Genomic DNA, 19,441 nt, shown 5'->3' on the forward strand with positions numbered 1-19,441 from the left:
ACAAATGTAATGTACTGCATGTCTTTAAACTTTGATATTATCTGATCATGCAACAAACATAATATTGACATATATTCGTAACATTTTTTTGGTTAAAATACAAATAAATACTTACATATCTGCTTGGCAGCCTGACATATGCATTCAAAGTTATCTATGAATTTGTGAGTAAATGTACACAATAATAAAATGCATAGGCGATTATACAATAACATTCATATATGTTCACTGTTACAAGCGGTTCACAAAGGGCAGCTATAACTGCGATGTGCCCCTCATTGAAAACGAGTTTGACACCACTGTTTTACGTGCAAACCGATACCATCCGATACTTGTTTTTTTGTTGATATCGGTCCGATATCAATATCGAATCGGGAGACACCTGCTATAGTACCAATGTCATCACAATGGTACTCGTTCATGGGAATAATCCCCAAAAGGACTGGAAAAAGCTGTAATGTGCGTGCCAGGCCAATAGTTGGTGATGTCACTATAAAGGCATGTGAACTAACTGACAATATACACAAACAAATTACTTACACAAAAGCGTACACCTTAACAACTTAAAAAACATAAAATTCCGAATTAGAACTTTTCGAAAAACAATACATTGTCACCAAAATCTATTGTTGTGTTGGTTTAGTTTCCATTTTTTCATTGACACTATTTGATCATGGAAAATAGCTAGGTTACTTTCGAAAAGTTAGCAGACCTTTGTTTGTATTTAATTGTTATTTAGAACTGTCACATACACAGCCTCTAAGTGGAACAACTGAAAACCAGCATCCTTAAAAAGAGAGTGATGGAAAGTGTGTGTGTGTGTGTGTGTGTGTGTGTGTGTGTGTGTGTGTATGTGTGTGTGTGTGTGTGTGTGTGTGTGTGTGTGTGTGTGTGTGTGTGTGTGTGTGTGTGTGTGTGTGTGTGTTCTTGTATTTCTACCCTTCTTGAGACATCAACAAGAAAAAGTACCTTCCGTATGAGGGCCGGTGAACAAGTTAGGACCGGAATCATGGTCCCAATACGGAAAACCATTGCATTTCATAGAGAATGTCTCATTTGCACCCCTGTTGGTGAAATCTATCAAAATTAGGGCGGTCCCAAAACGCAGGGATTTTTCAAATTGACTGTGTGTCGGCTTCAAAAGTGCTCCCCCTCTGGTCAACATATGAAATGACAAGTGTGTGTAAGAATTTGAAATGCGCCCCCTTTGGCCAAAATTAATTACAAAAATAAAATAAATATAGAGACATACTGTAATAACTTGAAGTAAATAATGAATATTAAAAACCAATCACAAACCAAAAATTCCAAAAAAATTCAAAATAAACTTAAAGCTTGCCTTTTTCTCACAATGTGTCGACTTTTTTCTTATAAAATTGGGAACAATTTGTCATATTCTTACTGTTTCTGTAATATTGCAATATTTTCTCGTAAAATTATTACTTTTTTAGGTAAAGTTATTACTTTTTAATGCAAAATGGGGACATTTGTCATATAAAATTCTGACTTTTATCACAATATTGCCAATTTTTTGGAGTAAAATTATGACTTTTGTCATAATTTTGCCGTGTAAAATTCCGATTACTATTATAATATTGCCAAAATTGTAAAGTTTTCTTATACATGTGACTTTTGTCGGGTAAAATTACGACTCTTTTCATAAAATTGGCCAAATTTTAAGCTATTCTTGTAAAATTGTAACTTTTATTGAGTAAAATTCCAACTTTTATCACAATACTGCACAAATGTTCCGTTTTTCTCGTAAAATGTTGCCTTGCGTTGAGTAAAATTACGACTTTTATTATAATACTGCCAAAATTCTAAGTTTTTCTTGTGAAATTCCAACTCTTTTTTCACAACAAGCTTTTTTATATTTGCATAGTATGTATATATTATTAATGTTGTAAATACAAATCTTTATATATCTAGAAAGGTTGGCCCTAAAGAGGTAGGCATTATTCGGAGGTCTCAAGAAGGTAACAAATACAAGAATGTGTGTGTGTGTGTGTGTGTGTGTGTGTGTGTGTGTGTGTGTGTGTGTGTGTGTGTGTGTGTGTGTGTGTGTGCGTGCGTGTGTGTGTGTGTGTGCTCTAGCTTAATCTCCTCAAACATGTCCCGTCATGTCTTAGAGGAATGCCTGTTATGTATTGTGTCAGGAATTTTTTGGCCCATTCACATCCAGACTATCTGCGCTGAGTCCCGAAGGTCATTGCCCCGAGCTTATCCTCCGCCAACACCGAGCAAGACCATCATCAGTGTGGGAAAAAAAAAAAAAAACCCACAGTGGAATGTCTTGAAGAGACACAGTTGCCCAAATAAACACGCCTTCTCCCCCTGTACAGGTAGTGGGGCAGATAATAAGTGCTTCACTGCATTTGTCTTCCACCGGGAGACAACAGAGTGTGTGTGTTTCCCAGATTGTCTTTCTCCATCAGTGAGCAGTGAGTACACACAGTGAGGGGCGCCAATCAGGAGCAATTATGCTCAAAGACGAAGAGAGTCAAGAGCAGCATTCCTACTCAGCACGACAAGTGCTTAAGTCAGCCTTGATTAATGGGAACGTCTGTCTCAAGCAGGGCGGGAAAATTCATGTGCAAATAGAAACGTCTGGAAAGAAGAGCTTGGCTTCTTTTAGTGGATTCTTTTGGCTTAATCGCGATGCGGGGCCCCGCGGCCCATTTACCGCCCGCAGGTCGAGTTTCGTTTGCCCGTAGCACATTGTCGAAATAAAATCCAAAAAAACAACAATGAAAATAGAAAAAAAAAGAGAAAAAATGTGCAATTTAATGAGAAAAATGAAAAGTGTACCTATAATAATACCCTTGATCACCTATAAAACCAAACTGACAGAAAATTGTGTCTCTAAATAGGTACTGCATGTCTGTTTTTAGCATTTTTTTAATCAAAATAAAAAAATATCAAAATGGTCGCCGCATGCTTTGACTTTTCGTGCCTGGCCCTTGGTGGAATAAGTTTGGACACCCCTGATTTAAATAGATAAAACAAATATGTTACAGTGAGATGTGATTATCTGACTTATAATCTTATACAATAAATAATTTTTATTTTCAATCATTTAGATATTTTAGCAGTTTATGTTACAGTGTTGTGTGATCATTTCACTGATTTATTAGTTTTATACAATAAACAAACAAAATAATTGAATAATTTATGTGACAGTAAGATGTGATAGTTAAATATATTATTTTTATACAATAAACAATTATTAAATTGAATTATATAAAACATTTTACAGTGAGGTCTGTTCATTTGTTATTATTTTTAAGCCTAAAAAATATAAATTTTAATCATTTAAATTACTAAATAAGATGTGATCACTACAATTCATTTATTTTTGTATATATTAATCATCCATTAAGTTCAATAATTAAAATAAATAGCTTATTTGAGAGTGTGGTGTAATTATTTTTACTTAATTGTTATTTTTATTCATGAAACCACCATTCAAAATATAATTAATCAAACAGTATAATGTGATCATTTCAAAAAAGTTTTTAAAATAAATTATAGCTATTAACTTAATAAAGTGAACTATTATTACAATCCACCTTATTTTGTTTTTAACTGGAAATTAATTAATATAGTATAGGAAATCATAAAATTAGGATTTCTGTGAAAATGAGATTTTCTCTTTAAATTGAATGACTATTTTCTGTCTATCTGTGTTGGCCCTGCGATGAGGTGGCGACTTGTCCAGGGTGTACCCCGCCTTCCGCCCGATTGTAGCTGAGATAGGCTCCAGCGCCCCCCGTGACCCCGAAGGGAATAAGCGGTAGAAAATGGATGGATGGATGGACTATTTTCTGTCATACATTCAACAATTTCATCATTGAAATCATGACATTACATTTCTGTTTTATCATAATTTCAGTATTAATTGGTGTAGTGCCTCATAGTGTTTCTAATACATCGCTCCTCTCATTTACCCAACCAAATATTACACACAGCTCTTAGTATGATGCAGTGCAGTGTTACACCACTGCAAACATAAAAATAAACACGCTTGCTAAATTGATCAGATTGAGTATCTCTGTAAAGGACATTTAGTATTGTTAAGAAAAACACTGCTTGTGTCTATAAAGTTTTTTTCTCCAGTGTAATAGTCAGTGTGTCCTATCATGATCTAGTAGGCTCTATGTTTAGATCTTGTATCTTTGGATTTGACACAAATGTGACTTTGACCTCTCCATGGGGACCTTGTGGTGCTATAATCACATCACACACTAACCTCTGCGTGAGTCATCACAATCTCTTTGGATTCCAAACTCTGCAATTTGGACATGAAAATATTGTACGTGTTTAGTTGGGACATTGCTGCATGAATTGTGTAGTGCAAAGATTAGCCACCATCCATCCATCCACCCATCCATCCATCTTCAACCGCGAATCGGGTCGCGGGGACAACAGCTTCAGCAGAAGCTTCATTAGCCGCGAAAATGCTAATGTTGATGCTAAGGATATTTTGGGGTCGTATGATTTTGGGCTTGGGCTGGTAGCTGTGTGACTGGAGGCACGTCCACCACTTCCTGTCTTTTGTCAAGTGAGCCCTCCGCTACGCCCAGCCCGGCCGCCACCTCCAGCGCTACGCCCAGCCCGGCAACCACCCCCCGCAACTCCAGAGGGTCTGACACGTTTGCCAACCGCATCTCCAGTGGGTTTACCGTAGTCGCCACCCGCATCTCCTGTGTGTCTGCCGCAGTTTCCACCCGCAACTCCAGTGGGTCTGCCGCTGCCGCCAACCGCAATTCCAGTGGGTCTGTCGCAGTTGCCACCCGCAACTCCATTGGGTCTACTGTAATCGCCACCTGCAACTGTCGCAGTTTCCACCCGCAACTCCATTGGGTCTACTGTAATCGCCACCTGCAACTCCAGTGGGTCTGCCGCGGCCGCCAACCGCAACTCCAGTGGGTCTGTCGCAGTTGCCACCCGCAACTCCATTGGGTCTACTGTAGTCGCCACCTGCTTCACCAGTGTGTCTGCCGCTGTCGCCACCTGCAACTCCAGTGGGTCTGCCGCAGCCGCCCCCGCAACTCCAGTGGGTCTGCCGCAGTCGCCACCTGCAACTCCAGTGGGTTTGCCATGGTTACCACCCACAACTCCAGTGGGTTTATCGTAGTTGCCACCCGCATCTCCTGTGGGTCTGCTGCAGCCGCAACCTGCAACTCCAGTGGATCTGCCGCGGTTTCCACCCACAACTCCAGTGGGTTTATCTTAGTCGCCACCCGCATCTCCTGTGGGTCTGCCTCTGTCGCCACCCGCAACTCCAGTGTGTTTGCCGCGGTTGCCACCCGCAACTCCAGTGGGTCTGCTGTAGTCGCCACCTGCTTCGCCAGTGTGTCTGCCACTGTCGCCACCTGCCGCAGTTGCAGCCGCAACACCAGTGGGTCTGCCGCAGTCGCCACCTGCAACTCCATTGGGTTTGCCACGGTTGCCACCCACAACTCCAGTGGGTTTATCGTAGTCGCCACCCGCATCTCCTGTGGGTCTGCTGCAGCCGCAACCTGCAAGCAACTCCAGTGGGTCTGCTGCGGTTTCCACCTCCAACTCCATTGGGTCTACTGTAGCCGCCACCTGCTTCGCCAGTGTGTCTGCCGCAGTCGCCACCTGCAACTCCAGTGGGTCTGCCGCAGCCGCCTCCGCAGCTCCAGTGGGTATGCCGCAGTTGTCACCCTTAACACCCGTGGGTCTGCTGCAGCTGCAACCTGCAACTCCAGTGGGTCTGCTGCGGTTGCCACCCACAACTCCAGTGGGTTTATCTTAGTCGCCACCCGCATCTCCTGTGGGTCTGCCTCTGTCGCCACCCGCAACTCTAGTGTGTCTGCCGCGGTCGGCACCCGCAACTCCAGTGGGTCTGCCGCAGTCGCCACCCGCAACTCAAATGGGTCTGCCGTAGTGGAACGTGACCGGAGCTTTCAGGGCTAGGCGTCGCTACAACGTGACGATGGAAAATTTCGCTTACGTCGGCAACGTGCAGGCTCAAGCCTCGGCAAAAAGAGTTTATAGGGACCAGACCGCCATCTGGCCCCCATATCAATGTCTCTAGTATCTCAGGGGGGTACCCCTGAGCCTCTGCCTCATCTTCAGCCCACAAAACCCTCTCATAATCTTTGTCTGCAAAATCATGTGTTCAGGACATTCTGTCAGGGTTACGTCGTGTAAGACGGCGAAGGTTGTTGTAAATAGCTTACAGTATTTTCCCGTGACAAGCCAATAAAAATAGACCTAGGCTGCTTTTGAGCAACTTTCTCAGCCCTCTGCCGGGAACAACATGACCTTCACACCTTGGCTGTAATGTTGTGGCTCATTCACTGCCACCAATAGTCAACAAGTCAAAGGTCAACATGCAAGGCCGATGCTGCTTTGACCTCCACGATGAGTGTGATTAATGCTGGCTGCTTCTCATATTTGACCCTCGGAACTTTTGAAGCAATGTGTTTACAATGCAGTGTGGCTTTCTATTTTCAAATGAGAGTATAAACCATGCCCTATTTTGGTGATTCTCATGCAGGGAGGCATTTTTTAATGTCTGAGCTACTGACTCACAAATGCCATTAAACTTGTGCCTCTAACCGACACACATCTGATATTCTTTGCAAGGATGATAGAATTTGGGCAGCAAGGAAGCAGAGAGGACGTGTTTAATGCACACACTGATGCACACTAAGCTCTTAATTAATGGAGGGAGTCCAACAGGAAAGCTTTCCGACACCGCTCCTTATTTCTTGGTCAGCGGCCGCATCCGGAGAAAGATGAAGAATGATGTGAAAAACTCCTAATCCAATAACAGAAATTATTCGTTTGGATGCAGAAGTAACACAAATCTATTTTGCCATTAGTAATGCAGATTTTAAATTATTATGGGCAGTTGGTGCAGTGCCCTACCAAATGCAGGGTGTGGTGACAAATAGTTGCTGCTGTTTAAAGAAGACTTCATGTTTTGGGGGAATTTTTAGAGTTTTTGCTTTTATTTTTGGTGCTTTATTCCTTTTTTTTTTTTTTTTTAATGTAAAATGTGTTTTCCCGAAATATTTTTAATTTTATTCAATATTCTGCACATAAAAAATAGGGCTGTCAAATGATTATTTTTATAATCAGACTAATCACATTTTGAAATTTTAATTAATCATGATCAAGCGGTACAAAAAGGATGGATGGATGGATGAGTAATCACAGGTGATTACTCGATTGCATAGTAATTTGCTTAAAAAAAGATGCTGATATTTGTACACAAATATTTGTCAGAATATCACCCAGGAACATTTTTAAATGCTTTACTTGAATGCATGTCGTTTATTTGCACACAACTTGGGAACAGTTTGATCTAAAGTTCTTTCAGGCTGTATTTTGGAGTGAAATTTTCCAGCGAGCACACCAGTCGGAGTCTCCTCACTCATTTTTGAACTGGCGTATGCATTGATCTGATCACTGACCACAGACCATATAGCGGTTAGGGTAAAAGAACTTGCACGGTCAAAATAAACTGCATGATTAAACAAAGTGTGTACATGATTTTTTTGGTGATTAATCACATGAGTAAAAGTGTTGATTTTGACAACTCTATAAATAATATACATTTAAAAAATCATCAATACATCAAACAATGTAAAATAAATGTCTTTATATATATATATATATATATATATATATATATATATATATATATATATATATATATATATATATATATATATATATATATATTATATATATATATATATATATATATATATATATATATATATATACTGTATATATATATATATAAAATATAAATATATATATATATATATACTGTATATATATATATATAAAATATATATATATATATATATATATATATATATATATATATATATATATATATATATATATATATATATATATATATATATATATATATATATACGTTAGGTCAGGAAAAAACACACAGGCTATTTCATCCCTACAAGCCTGTTTCGCAGGTTTCCCTGCTCTTTAGGTAAATCCCCTGAAGAGCAGGGAAACCTGCGAAACAGGCTTGTAGGGATGAAATAGCCTCTAACGTATAGTCTGCTCTATTGAGCGCTGTGTAACAGATACACCACAGAAACCTCGACATATATGTATATGTATGTATGTATACATACAGTATATATACATACAGTATATATACTGTATATATATATATATATATATATATATATATATATATATATATATATATATATATACAGTATATATGTATGTATATACAGTATATATATAATAAATCAAATGTCTGACCATGCTCCTTTCTTTTTGCCTGAGCAATATAAATGTATTTGTTTTTGTTTTTTAATCTTATTTTGTAAATATTAATGTTATCATTTTTTGTATGTTATTAATACATTTATTTGAGCTATGTCCCTTGGATTGTAAATATTGTTGATAGAAAAAAAAAGAAGAAGATTTCTTGTTAATGCAATAATAACTCATTCAAATAACATCAAAATTGTTGAGTTTTCATTGTAAATCAAGCATGTTATTTTTGGTTTTACATTGCATTAGACAGTAATTAGTAGTTTTAGTCATGTTGGTAGCTTACCTAAGATGCTTGTGTCCCACCTTTTTTTTTTATATACCACATACAAACACACCAGTGTGCGTCATTACAAACTTCTTCCTTTCTTGTAATGAATCAACATAAGTTATGATGACCCACACCTACTGTGTAACCATGTTTTAAACTGTTGACAGTGTTCCCGTATTGTTTAAAGTTAGGTTATTAGTTGGTGAAGACGTAATCAACAGCCAAAATAATCTGCTTGTAACATGATAGTGACGCACAAACATATGGTTGCGTATGCTTGTTATCACATAAATGTGTATGTATATATATATATATATATATATATATATATATATATATATATATATATATATATATATATATATATATATATATATATATATATATGTATGTACTGTGTGTGTGTGTATATTTGGCAGTTCCGGGGGTGAGGTTTTTCCGGCCAGACCCAGAGGCAGCCAATGTCCCACTTACAAGTTGTGTCTCTCGGCCCAAAACGACAAGCTGACTCATTCCATTCCGCAGTGTTCCCACCATGTGAACTAAAATACAACTCTTATAAATAAAGCTTTAAAGAGTGAGACAATATGGAAGCTAGCATTGGCAAATAATGCTTTGATCCCGAGTCACCCAGCCTTCCTGGCTCAGAATGGCCAAAGGTATAGATGTGTGTGTCCAAGTTTAAGGAAACGGCAGGCTGTCTTCTTCTAATGGATTTATTACAATCTCCGCAAGCTGGGTAACGTTTCCTGTGGTCTGGAACAACATGGCACACAAACAACTATGAGAAATGCAGCCACTATTTTATCCATCCATCCATTTTCTACCGCCTGTCCCACTCGCAGTCGCGGGGGGTGCTGGAGCCTATCTCAGCTGCATTCGGGCGGAAGGCAGGGTACACCATGGACAAGTCGTCACCTCATCGCAGGGCCTATTACATACAGATAATGTGTCATGAGACATGCAAATATAAATGAAATACGTAGAGGACATAAGTAAAGGAAATTAAATGAGCTCAACTATACCTACAAACGAGGCATAATGATGCAATAAGCACATACAGCTAGCCTAAATAACATGTTAGCATCGATTAGCTTGCAGTCATGGATTGACCAAATATGCCTGATAAGCACTCCCAACGAGTCAATAGCATCAACAAAGCTCACTTTTGTGCATTCACGCACAGCATAAAACGTTTGGTGGACAAAATGCGACAAAGAAGGAGTGGCATAAATTTTTCTGTGGCAGCAGCGGAGAAAGTTGTACATGTAAACAAACTACAATGAGTTTAAGGATCGCTGAAATTAATAGGACAAAATAGTACTTGCCAAATATCAGTGAAGCATGTTTGATATAAACAGTGGGATTTCTAACAATTAGGAAGGTTTGTGTCATGTTTGTTCTCCTACAGAAACCATACTAAAACAAACAAAAGAAGTTTTCTTCTTCATTTTTTTCTATTTTCACACATCTCTGAAAGAGGTCCAGGGAGCCACTAGGGCGGCGCTAAAGCGGCTCTAGAGCTGCGGGTTTCTGACCTACACTGTAAGAAAAAAAATCTGTAGATTTTGTGGCCCAAAAAATGGCAGAATTTTACCGTAAAATTTACAGTAAAATGGTCAGACTCTATTTTACTGTAAAATTCTGGTGATGGAGCTGCCAGTTTTTTGTCGTTTTTTTTTTTTTTTTGCATAAAATATATGATTGCTGTTTTCACAGTGTATTACTGTAAATGTAAAAATGGTACCACAGTTTTTTTTCTTACGGTAGGATTCTGAAGACTGAGCTGTTTAAAAAAAAATATATATTGTCATGTTTACAGTGTACAATTCGATGGATAACTTGATTTTAAATCATAACGCTAAGTAGATATTTATGTATGTTTTTACCCCAAAGATGTTTCGGATGCATGATAATGTAATGTGTATTATATTTATCCATGAGAGCATTTTTATTGTAAATTGTGAGGTGTGTCTGTTAAAATCATGGTTGTTTTTACAAATGATGACAGATGTGAACAAAAGCATGTATTGTCTTTGTGTGATGATGTAAATGAGGTGTGGTTGTATTGTATATTAAGTATGTGTCCATGAAAGGGCATTTTATGACTTTTTTCTTAATACTTGTGTATGATTTTATTGTCATAATTTTATTGCATGATTTTTGTATCCCTTTAATTTAGGTAGCCAGGGACTGCAGATGGAAATTAGCTATTTAGCTATAATCTGGTACAGAACATATCTGTCTTTGAGCTTAATGTTTCTGTACATTGTCCCTTCAAATAAAGACTCAACTAAACTAAACTAATAGCTGTTGCATTATTAGATGGATAAAGTTGAAAAGATATATAACTGCATGCAGTACAAGTTTTTTTTCCTGTCAAAATAGAAAAAGAAAGAAAGATAAAAGTACTTCATTGATGCATATTATTTCCAAGCTTTCACGTGCCATTCAAAATGATGTGGCAGGCCAGATCTGGCCCCCGGGCCTTGAGTTTGACACCTGTGTCCGAAACTATCTGTTACCTCATAGTAAGTGGCTGATCTAGCCATCAGAATGTTCTTTTTTTAATTTTTTGTGGTTTCTGTTTTGACCGCCGTTGCTAGGAGCCAACTTGTTGAGGTATGGAGTCACGGCTTCATCATGACAGGGATAGAACGTGATCCAATACGTCTACGCCATCAAAGGGTATTCAAAATAGGTTTATGGATGAAAGCCAAGGAGAGACACAGTTCCTATGTTTCTTTACAAAGTGCCATTGCCATCTAGTGGCCTGGCATGCATATTCAGAATCAGAGTCAGAAATACTTTACTAATCCCGAGGGGAAATTAAGATCAGACAATCCCATTCAAGATCAGACAAACATTGCAGGGAGACAGAACAGGATCGCTGACTTGTCTGCCAACTTCCGGCACCCCTTACAAACAAGGTGAGAAACAGGTAAACGCTGGGGGGTGAGAAAAAAAATAATTAAGTCGAAGCCTGGCCTTCCCAGACTGAGGCCAAGGGGAAAAAAGCACTCATAACCATAGCACACATAAACATGCGTGTAGGAGGGAAACATCAAAGAACACAAAGGACATTAAAATTAAAAGAGCAGAGCTGATGCAACAACAACAAAAAAAGTATAATCACGATTGCACCATGCATTGACTAGCAACCAAACACAAACATAATTTCAACACCCACGCACACTGTGGTGGCCTCTGCTGTGTTCCACGCCATCGTCTGCTGGGGTGGGGGGAGCATGGCCAGAGACAGGAGCAGACCCAACAAAGCAACCAATAGAGCCGACTCCACCCTCGGCCGCCCACCAACTCTCGGCCAGTGTCCAGTCCGCATGGACGAGCGAGGACGCGTCCAAGGAGACCGAGGCGTCCGATTGTATTACAGCCAGTTTAGCCACTGAAGATAAGTTAAGAGAAATGTTTACCTTTTTACTAGGTCGTTGACATATAATTGCACTAGTGTGTGCATTCATGTCAGTATTGATGTAGTTGTTACCATTAGGAATGAATACAAGTGCAATAGTTGCAGCACAAAAGCAAATATCTTGAACCCTCAACCAATATTTGTTTTGAAGAAGTCCCACTCTGCGTCTCTAAGTCCACATTTCAACAGACTGATAAGAATCTCCACGGTCACACAAAGTGTAAACCTGGGAGCGGCATTAGGCACAGTGTTGAATTACGTCATCACCTGGTCATGTTAGGAACTGAGCTGCTTCTTTGTGTTAAAATGTACATCCTTTGTCATCTCTTATCCCGCTTTAATAAGCAAACATTTAATATGGCATGTTCAGTGAAATTATTTGCCAAATATTTGTTATTCAGAGCATATGTCGTCATGCTGTACTGTAATAAAGTAGATGTTCGTCTGCTGCCATCTTGTGGCCATTTAGTCACACTACAACTTCCAATAGTTTGTAGAGTATGTGTAGCATACATACTGTATGTGTTATTTACCAGCAAGTACTTGACATACCTGTATAGTCATCGTGTTGCTTTTTTTTTGTTTAACTCTCAGCTTTTACAATACACTGCAAACGGTTTAACTACATATACAGTACATGCCAAAAGTTTGGACAAACATTCTCATTCAATGCATTTTCTTTATTTTCATGACTATTTACATTGTAGATTGTCACTGAAGGCCTCAAAACTATGAATGAACACATGTGGAGTTATGTACTTAACAAAAAAAGGTGAAACAACTGAAAACATGTTTTATATTCAAGTTTTTTAAAAATAGCCACCCTTTGCTCTGATTACTTTTTTGCACACTCTTGGCATTCTCTCAATGAGCTTCAAGAGGTAGTCACCGGAAATGGTTTTCACTTCACAGGTGTGCTTGAAGCTCATCGAGAGAATGCCAAGAGTGTGCAAAGCAGTAATCAGAGCAAAGGGTGGCTATTTTGAAGAAACTAGAATACAAAACAACTTTTCAGTTATTTCACCTTTTTGTGTTAAGTACATAACTCCACATGTGTTCATTCATAGTTTTGATTCCTTCAGTCAGGAAAATAAAGAAAATGCATTGAATGAGGAGAAGGTGTGTCCAAACTTTTGGCCTGGACTGTATTTAAAACTTTTTTGTTGGTTAAATACTGTGTTTTCTGCTGCCCAGATGACACTTGAATGTGAAATTGACAAGAACAAGCGGTGTTTTTCTACCGTTTGTCCCTCTCGGGGTCACGGTGGGTGCTTGAGCCTATCCCAGCTGCGCCTCAAAACAAAATTATTTAAATCCAAAACCTATTTTTAAAAAACACTTTAGTCACCCATTAGATGTCATACTCCTCCAGACCACATAATTCCCTTTTTTTAACGGGAATCCTTTTTTTTAAGGGACAAGCGGTAGGAAATGGATGGATGGATGGATGGATACCAACTAGACTGGTCCACAAGTTTTTACAGGGCATACATGTTCACATTGTTCATACATTGATAATATGTGGACAGTGTTTACTGTCCACATATTACGAATTATAACATCATTTATGGCAGGGGTGTCCAAACTAATTTTCATTGAGGGCCACATCGCAGGAATGGCTGCTTTCAGAGGGCCGCATTTTTAAAAATTAATTTACATTATGCATGCGGGTAATAACCTGTGATTAATCATGATTAATCGAAATGCATATGTATTTGATTATTAGATTTTTTTATATATATTACTTGCTTTAAAATCATAAATAAAGGTGACAAGCAGATAATTTAACTATTTGTTTCTATCTCACAAAATTAGTTTTACAATGCAGTATATAATATAATTGGCATGATCAGATAATATTAAAGTTTAAAATGTGCATTTTTTTTCTGTCAAAATTGAAAAAACGAATGCAGTTAGTGAAAAATACAATAAAAACAAAAATTTTATTGAAACCCATTTTTCCAGGCTTTTGCGGGCCACATAAAATGATGTGGCGGGCCAGAACTGGCCCCCGGGCCTTGAGTTTGACACTTGGGATTTAAAGGGATTAGTCCATAGAGAGCATGTACACTATATTGCCAAAAGTATTTGGCCACTTGCCTTGACTCACATATTAACTTGAAGTGCCATCCCATTCCTAACCCATAGGGTTCAATATGATGTCGGTCCACCTTTTGCAGCTCCTACAGCTTCAACTCTTCTGGGAAGGCTGTCCACAAGGTTGCAGAGTGTGTTTATAGGAATTTTCGACCATTCTTCCAAAAGCGCACTGGTGAGGTCACACACTGATGTTGGTCGAGAAGGCCTGGCTCTCAATCTCCGTTCTAATTCATCCCAAAAGTGTTCTATCGGGTTCAGGTCAGGACTCTGTGCAGGCCAGTCAAGTTCATCCACACCAGACTCTGTCATCCATGTCTTTATGGACCTTGCTTTGTGCACAGTCATGTTGGAAGAGGAAGAGGCCCACTCCAAACTGTTCCCACAAGGTTGGGAGCATGGAATTGTCCAAAATGTTTTGGTATCCTGGAACATTCAAAGTTAATTTCACTGGAACTAACTCCTGAAAAAACAACCCCACATCATAATTCCTCCTCCACAAAATTTCGCACTCAGCACAATGCAGTCCGAAATGTACTGTTCTCCTGGCAACCGCCAAACCCAGACTCGTCCATCAGATTGCCAGATGGAAAAGCGTGATTCATCACTCCAGAGAATGTGTCCCCACTGCTCTAGAGTCCAGTGGTGATGTGCATTACACCACTGCATCCCACACTTTGCATTGGACTTGGTGATATATGGCTTAGATGCAGCTGCTCGGCCATGGAAACCCATTCCATGACGCTCTCTGCGTACTGTAATTGGAAGGTCACATGAAGTTTGGAGCTCTGTAGCAACTGACTGTGCAGAAAGTCTTTGCACTATGCACTTCAGCATCCGCTGACCCCTCTCTGTCAGTTTACGTGGCCTACCACTTCGTGGCTGAGTTGCTGTTGTTCCCAAACTCTTCCATTTGCTTATAATACAGACAGTTGACTTTGTAATATTTAGGAGCGAGGAAATTTCACGACTGGATTTGTTGCACAGGTGGCATCCTATGACCGTTCCATGCTGGAAATCACTGAGCTCCTGAGAGCGGCCCAGTCTTTCACAAATGTTTGTAGAAACAGTCTCCATGACTAAGTGCTTGATTTTATACACCTGTGGCCGGGCCAAGTGATTAGGACACCTGATTCTGATAATTTTGATGGGTGGCCAAATACTTTTGGCAATATAGTGTATGTAGACTTGCCATTATATTGAAAATAGAGCTTCATAATAGTAAATGAGTAAAATTATTTACTATTCGTTATTGTTAAAAGCAATATAATGCAATCATTCTATGGTCAAATTTTACCGTTGAGTAAACATTGAATTGTTAAAGTAAATCAATGCATTTATTGCTGAACAATATGCACCTTGTTGTATTTGTTACTGGTTGTCCTATACCTGCATAGTTGAGGTATTTTTAGCTGTGTCACCAATACAGCATCATAGCATGCACAAAAAAAAAAAAAAGTATCTTGTTTATTTACATATATTAATTGAATGTATTTCCTTATACCCCATCATTAGTATGCGCTACGCACCACGTTAAACCCAGATTCCGATCTAACAAAGGTCTAAACTCATTCTCCCTTCTATGCCACATCAATATGGAATGCACTCCCAACAGGTGTAAAAGGAAGTGCATCTCTATCCTCCTTCAAAACTGCACTAAAACAACACCTCCAGGCAACTTCAACCCTTGACTAACACCCTCCCCCCTCCACATCCCACCTCCCCGGATTGTAAATAACCAAATGTAAATAATCAAATGTATATACTTGTTCTTATGCTATCTGAACTCACTATGTTCTCTGCTCGCTGTACATATCCTACCAAGTCAGACCTACACTGTTTCAATGCCCATTTCTTCGATGATGCAATTGTTGATGACTGAAGTGCTGATATCAACCAAACCCTCCTCATTCCACCCCCCGGATTGTAAATAATTCAATGTATATACTCTGATGATTAACTTGTGTGATGACTGTATTATGATGATAGTATATATTTATACCATGAATTGATTTACATGGACCCCGACTTAAACAAGTTGAAAAACTTATTCGAGTGTTACCATTAAATGGTCAATTGTACGGAATATGTACTGTACTGTGCAATCTACTAATACAAGTTTCAATCAATCAATCAAAGTCCTATACCTGCATAGTTGAGGTATTTTCAGCTGTGTCACCAATACAGCATCATAGCATGCAGAAAAAAAATAAAAGTGTATTTTACTTATTTACATATAATAATTGAATGCATTTCCTCATACCCCACCATTAGTATGCGCTACGCACCAACACAACATTGGCAGCGCTGCACTGCGTGGCAGAGGCGGGCCCTTTGCCACTTCCCGCCTCGTGATTGGCTCATCTCGCTCACGCTCAGCCAATCACATCGCCGCTGTGGCTCTGCCTGCCGCGTCACAACCATGGCGGAACACCGAGCAAGAATTTCACCTATGTGACGATGACAGCGTCGTAAAGCGGCCACTACCCGGGGATGAACAAACCGGGTTAGATAGGACATGTTGCCCGGTGACAAGTGGCGACCTTGAGGCTTGACTTTAAAGCCGCCTTCGAGTTACTTTGCTTCTTTTATTACGACCCCGTTTCCTTTCAGGAAGCTCATCCGCGTTGAGCCACTTTCAGCTTCAAGTGCTCGCCCGGATGCTTAAAGTTGGATTTTTGTTTTTTATATACATAAAACGAGGATAAGCACTTTTTTTTGCATCATGATGGAACTTTTTGACAATCTCTCTCACGGACTGGCGAACTTGTCCATGTTTCCCTACTTTGACATGGCGCATTACATTGTGTCCATCATGGCTCTGAGGGAGCAGCCAGGTAAGCTCAGGTGTGCAAACACAGCCTCAAGTCTTAACAAAACAACCGTTAAATTGTCAATAGGGTCACCGTTTGGTGTTTGGCAGCCTCAAACAAGTTATATAAATGCTAGCATCAAAGCGAAAGTCTTATTTTTCCTCAGAAGCCTCTCAGTATTTATGAGGATAATCATTACACTGTAACAGGTTACAGGTGTGCACGTTACAAGTACATATACATACATACACTCATGCATATAATCATGTTTCATCAAACATATATTAACATTGTTGCCCTCAGGCAGTGGTGTCCAAACTTTTTCCCACTGAGGGCCGCACACGGAAAAATGAAAGCATGTGGGGGCCATTTTGATATGTTGCATTTTCAAACCATAACAAAAAAAATTGAATTTTTTATTTATTATTATTATTATTATTTTACCTTTAGGGCTCCCTGGAACAATAAAGGGTCTAAGTCATTAAAATATTAAAAACAAGTCAAATTATTTTTGTATTTTTTATTTAACGCTTACAGTAAATTTCTACAGTATATCAACTTCAAGTTTTCTGTCAAAGACAACTTTGTTTTTTATAATAAAACTAGAGATGTCCGATAATGGCTTTTTTGCCAATATCCGATATTCCGATATTGTCCAACTCTTAAATACCGATTCTGATATCAACCGATACCGATATATACAGTCGTGGAATTAACACATTATTATGCCTATTTTTGTTGTGATGCCCCGCTGGATGCATTAAACAATGTAACAAGGTTTTCCAAAATAAATCAACTCAAGTTATGGAAAAAAATGCCAACATGGCACTGCCATATTTATTATTGAAGTCACAAAGTGCATTATTTTTTTAAACATGCCTCAAAACAGCAGCTTGGAATTTGGGACATGCTCTCCCTGAGAGAACATGAGGAGGTTGAGGTGGGGGGGAGGGGGTTAGGGGGTAGCGGAGGGTGTATATTGTAGCGTCCCGGAAGAGTTTGTGCTGCAAGGGGTTCTGGGTATTTGTTCTGTTGTGTTTATGTTGTGTTACGGTGCGGATGTTCTCCTGAAATGTGTTTGTCATTCTTGTTTGGTGTGGGTTCACAGTGTGGCGCATATTTGTAACAGTGTTAAAGTTGTTTATAAGGCCACCCTCAGTGTGACCTGTATGGCTGTTGACCAAGTATGATTTGCATTCACTTGTGTGTGTGAAAAGCTGTAGATGTTATGTGATTGGGCTGGCACGCAAAGGCAGTGCCTTTAAGGTTTATTGGCGCTCTGTACTTCTCCCTACATCTGTGTACCACTCTGTACAGCGGCGTTTTAAAAAGTCATACATTTTACTTTTTGAAACCGATACCGATAATATCCGATATTACATTTTAAAGCATTTATCGGCCGATAATATCGGACTGCCGATAATCTGACTCAGCAAAAACTAAAACAATGCATCAAAATAAGTTCTGTACTGATCTTATGTATATTTAGGCCCGATCTTTACCCCAGCACCTCAGCGAGGATGAAAGTGTAAAATGTCATATCGTGGTTAATATTATAATTGCGGTATTGTTGAATGTGCTCCATTTTTTTTAAATTACAAAAATAAATACCTGTAGGCACACACATTTACTTGGCAGAAGAAACATTAAATATTATTCTGGTTTTATAAAAGCCATATTGTTTTTATTCGAGTGTTTAAATATATTTATCTTCCATTTGAATTGCTGTTGACTTTACTTCAGTTCATGTGATGTCACGCTGGTTCACTTCCTGTCGAAGACACCTTCGTCTATGTCCACTCGTATAGATCGATCACTTTGTGCTAAGACTGTACAACCTTCAAGTTCAATGTAAACATCTTAATTGTTCAGACAGCAATGTGTTTATACAAGTTTAGATTGGGGTATGATGTCGGGCTAGGCCGATAAAAAGATATCAATATATAGTGCGATACACACGTAATTGATATAAATAAAAATGCATTCCATAAAATGTTTGATATATATATATATATATATATATATATATATATATATATATATATATATATATATATATATATATATATATATATATATATATATATATATATATATATATATATATATAAAGAAACCTGAACGAATGAAGCATGGTTGGTTTTATGATCAGTGAGCAATGGGAGGAACATGCTAAACAGCCAATCGCATAGCAGTTTCCACTATCAAGTTTGGTTGCTATTTCGCTGTTGATTCTCTGCATGGAGTGAGAAGATCCCTAATTTACTGTGTGGTTGATAACTCATCTATTGCAAACTTTTCAAAATAAGAAAACTGACAATATATCAAAAAAACATTCAAAAGTAAAAAAGGAAACACAAAAATGCCATGTTTGCCATTTTAATTTAGAACTGAAGTTCATTAGAAGATTTGAGTTAAAAATATTAATTCTAAAATGTTTTATATACTCTTAAACCTCTGAGGACTTGTATGTCCTTTAGTTACTCTGTCTATTAAATTAAGTACTCCCCAGAGGGTTAAAGAAGATTT

General features: G+C 38.6%; 1 protein-coding gene across 2 annotated transcripts in view; it reads left to right on the plus strand.

Moving 5' to 3' along the window:
- tmem38b (transmembrane protein 38B) overlaps positions 1 to 19,441 on the plus strand; it is a 104,546-nt gene that overhangs the window by 68,094 nt on the left and 17,011 nt on the right. Inside the window, exon 1 of one of the 2 annotated variants that reach the window (XM_062031085.1) lies at positions 16,495 to 16,936. The exons of the other annotated variant lie outside the window; for it this stretch is intronic. Coding sequence (XP_061887069.1) covers positions 16,825 to 16,936 — 112 coding nt within the window. The 5' untranslated portion in view covers positions 16,495 to 16,824. Of the gene's footprint in view, positions 1 to 16,494; positions 16,937 to 19,441 lie in introns of those variants that run through there. 2 annotated transcript variants of the gene reach the window in all.

Source organism: Entelurus aequoreus, linkage group LG21, assembly GCF_033978785.1.
Source record: "Entelurus aequoreus isolate RoL-2023_Sb linkage group LG21, RoL_Eaeq_v1.1, whole genome shotgun sequence".
Taxonomy (NCBI): Eukaryota; Metazoa; Chordata; class Actinopteri; order Syngnathiformes; family Syngnathidae; genus Entelurus; species Entelurus aequoreus.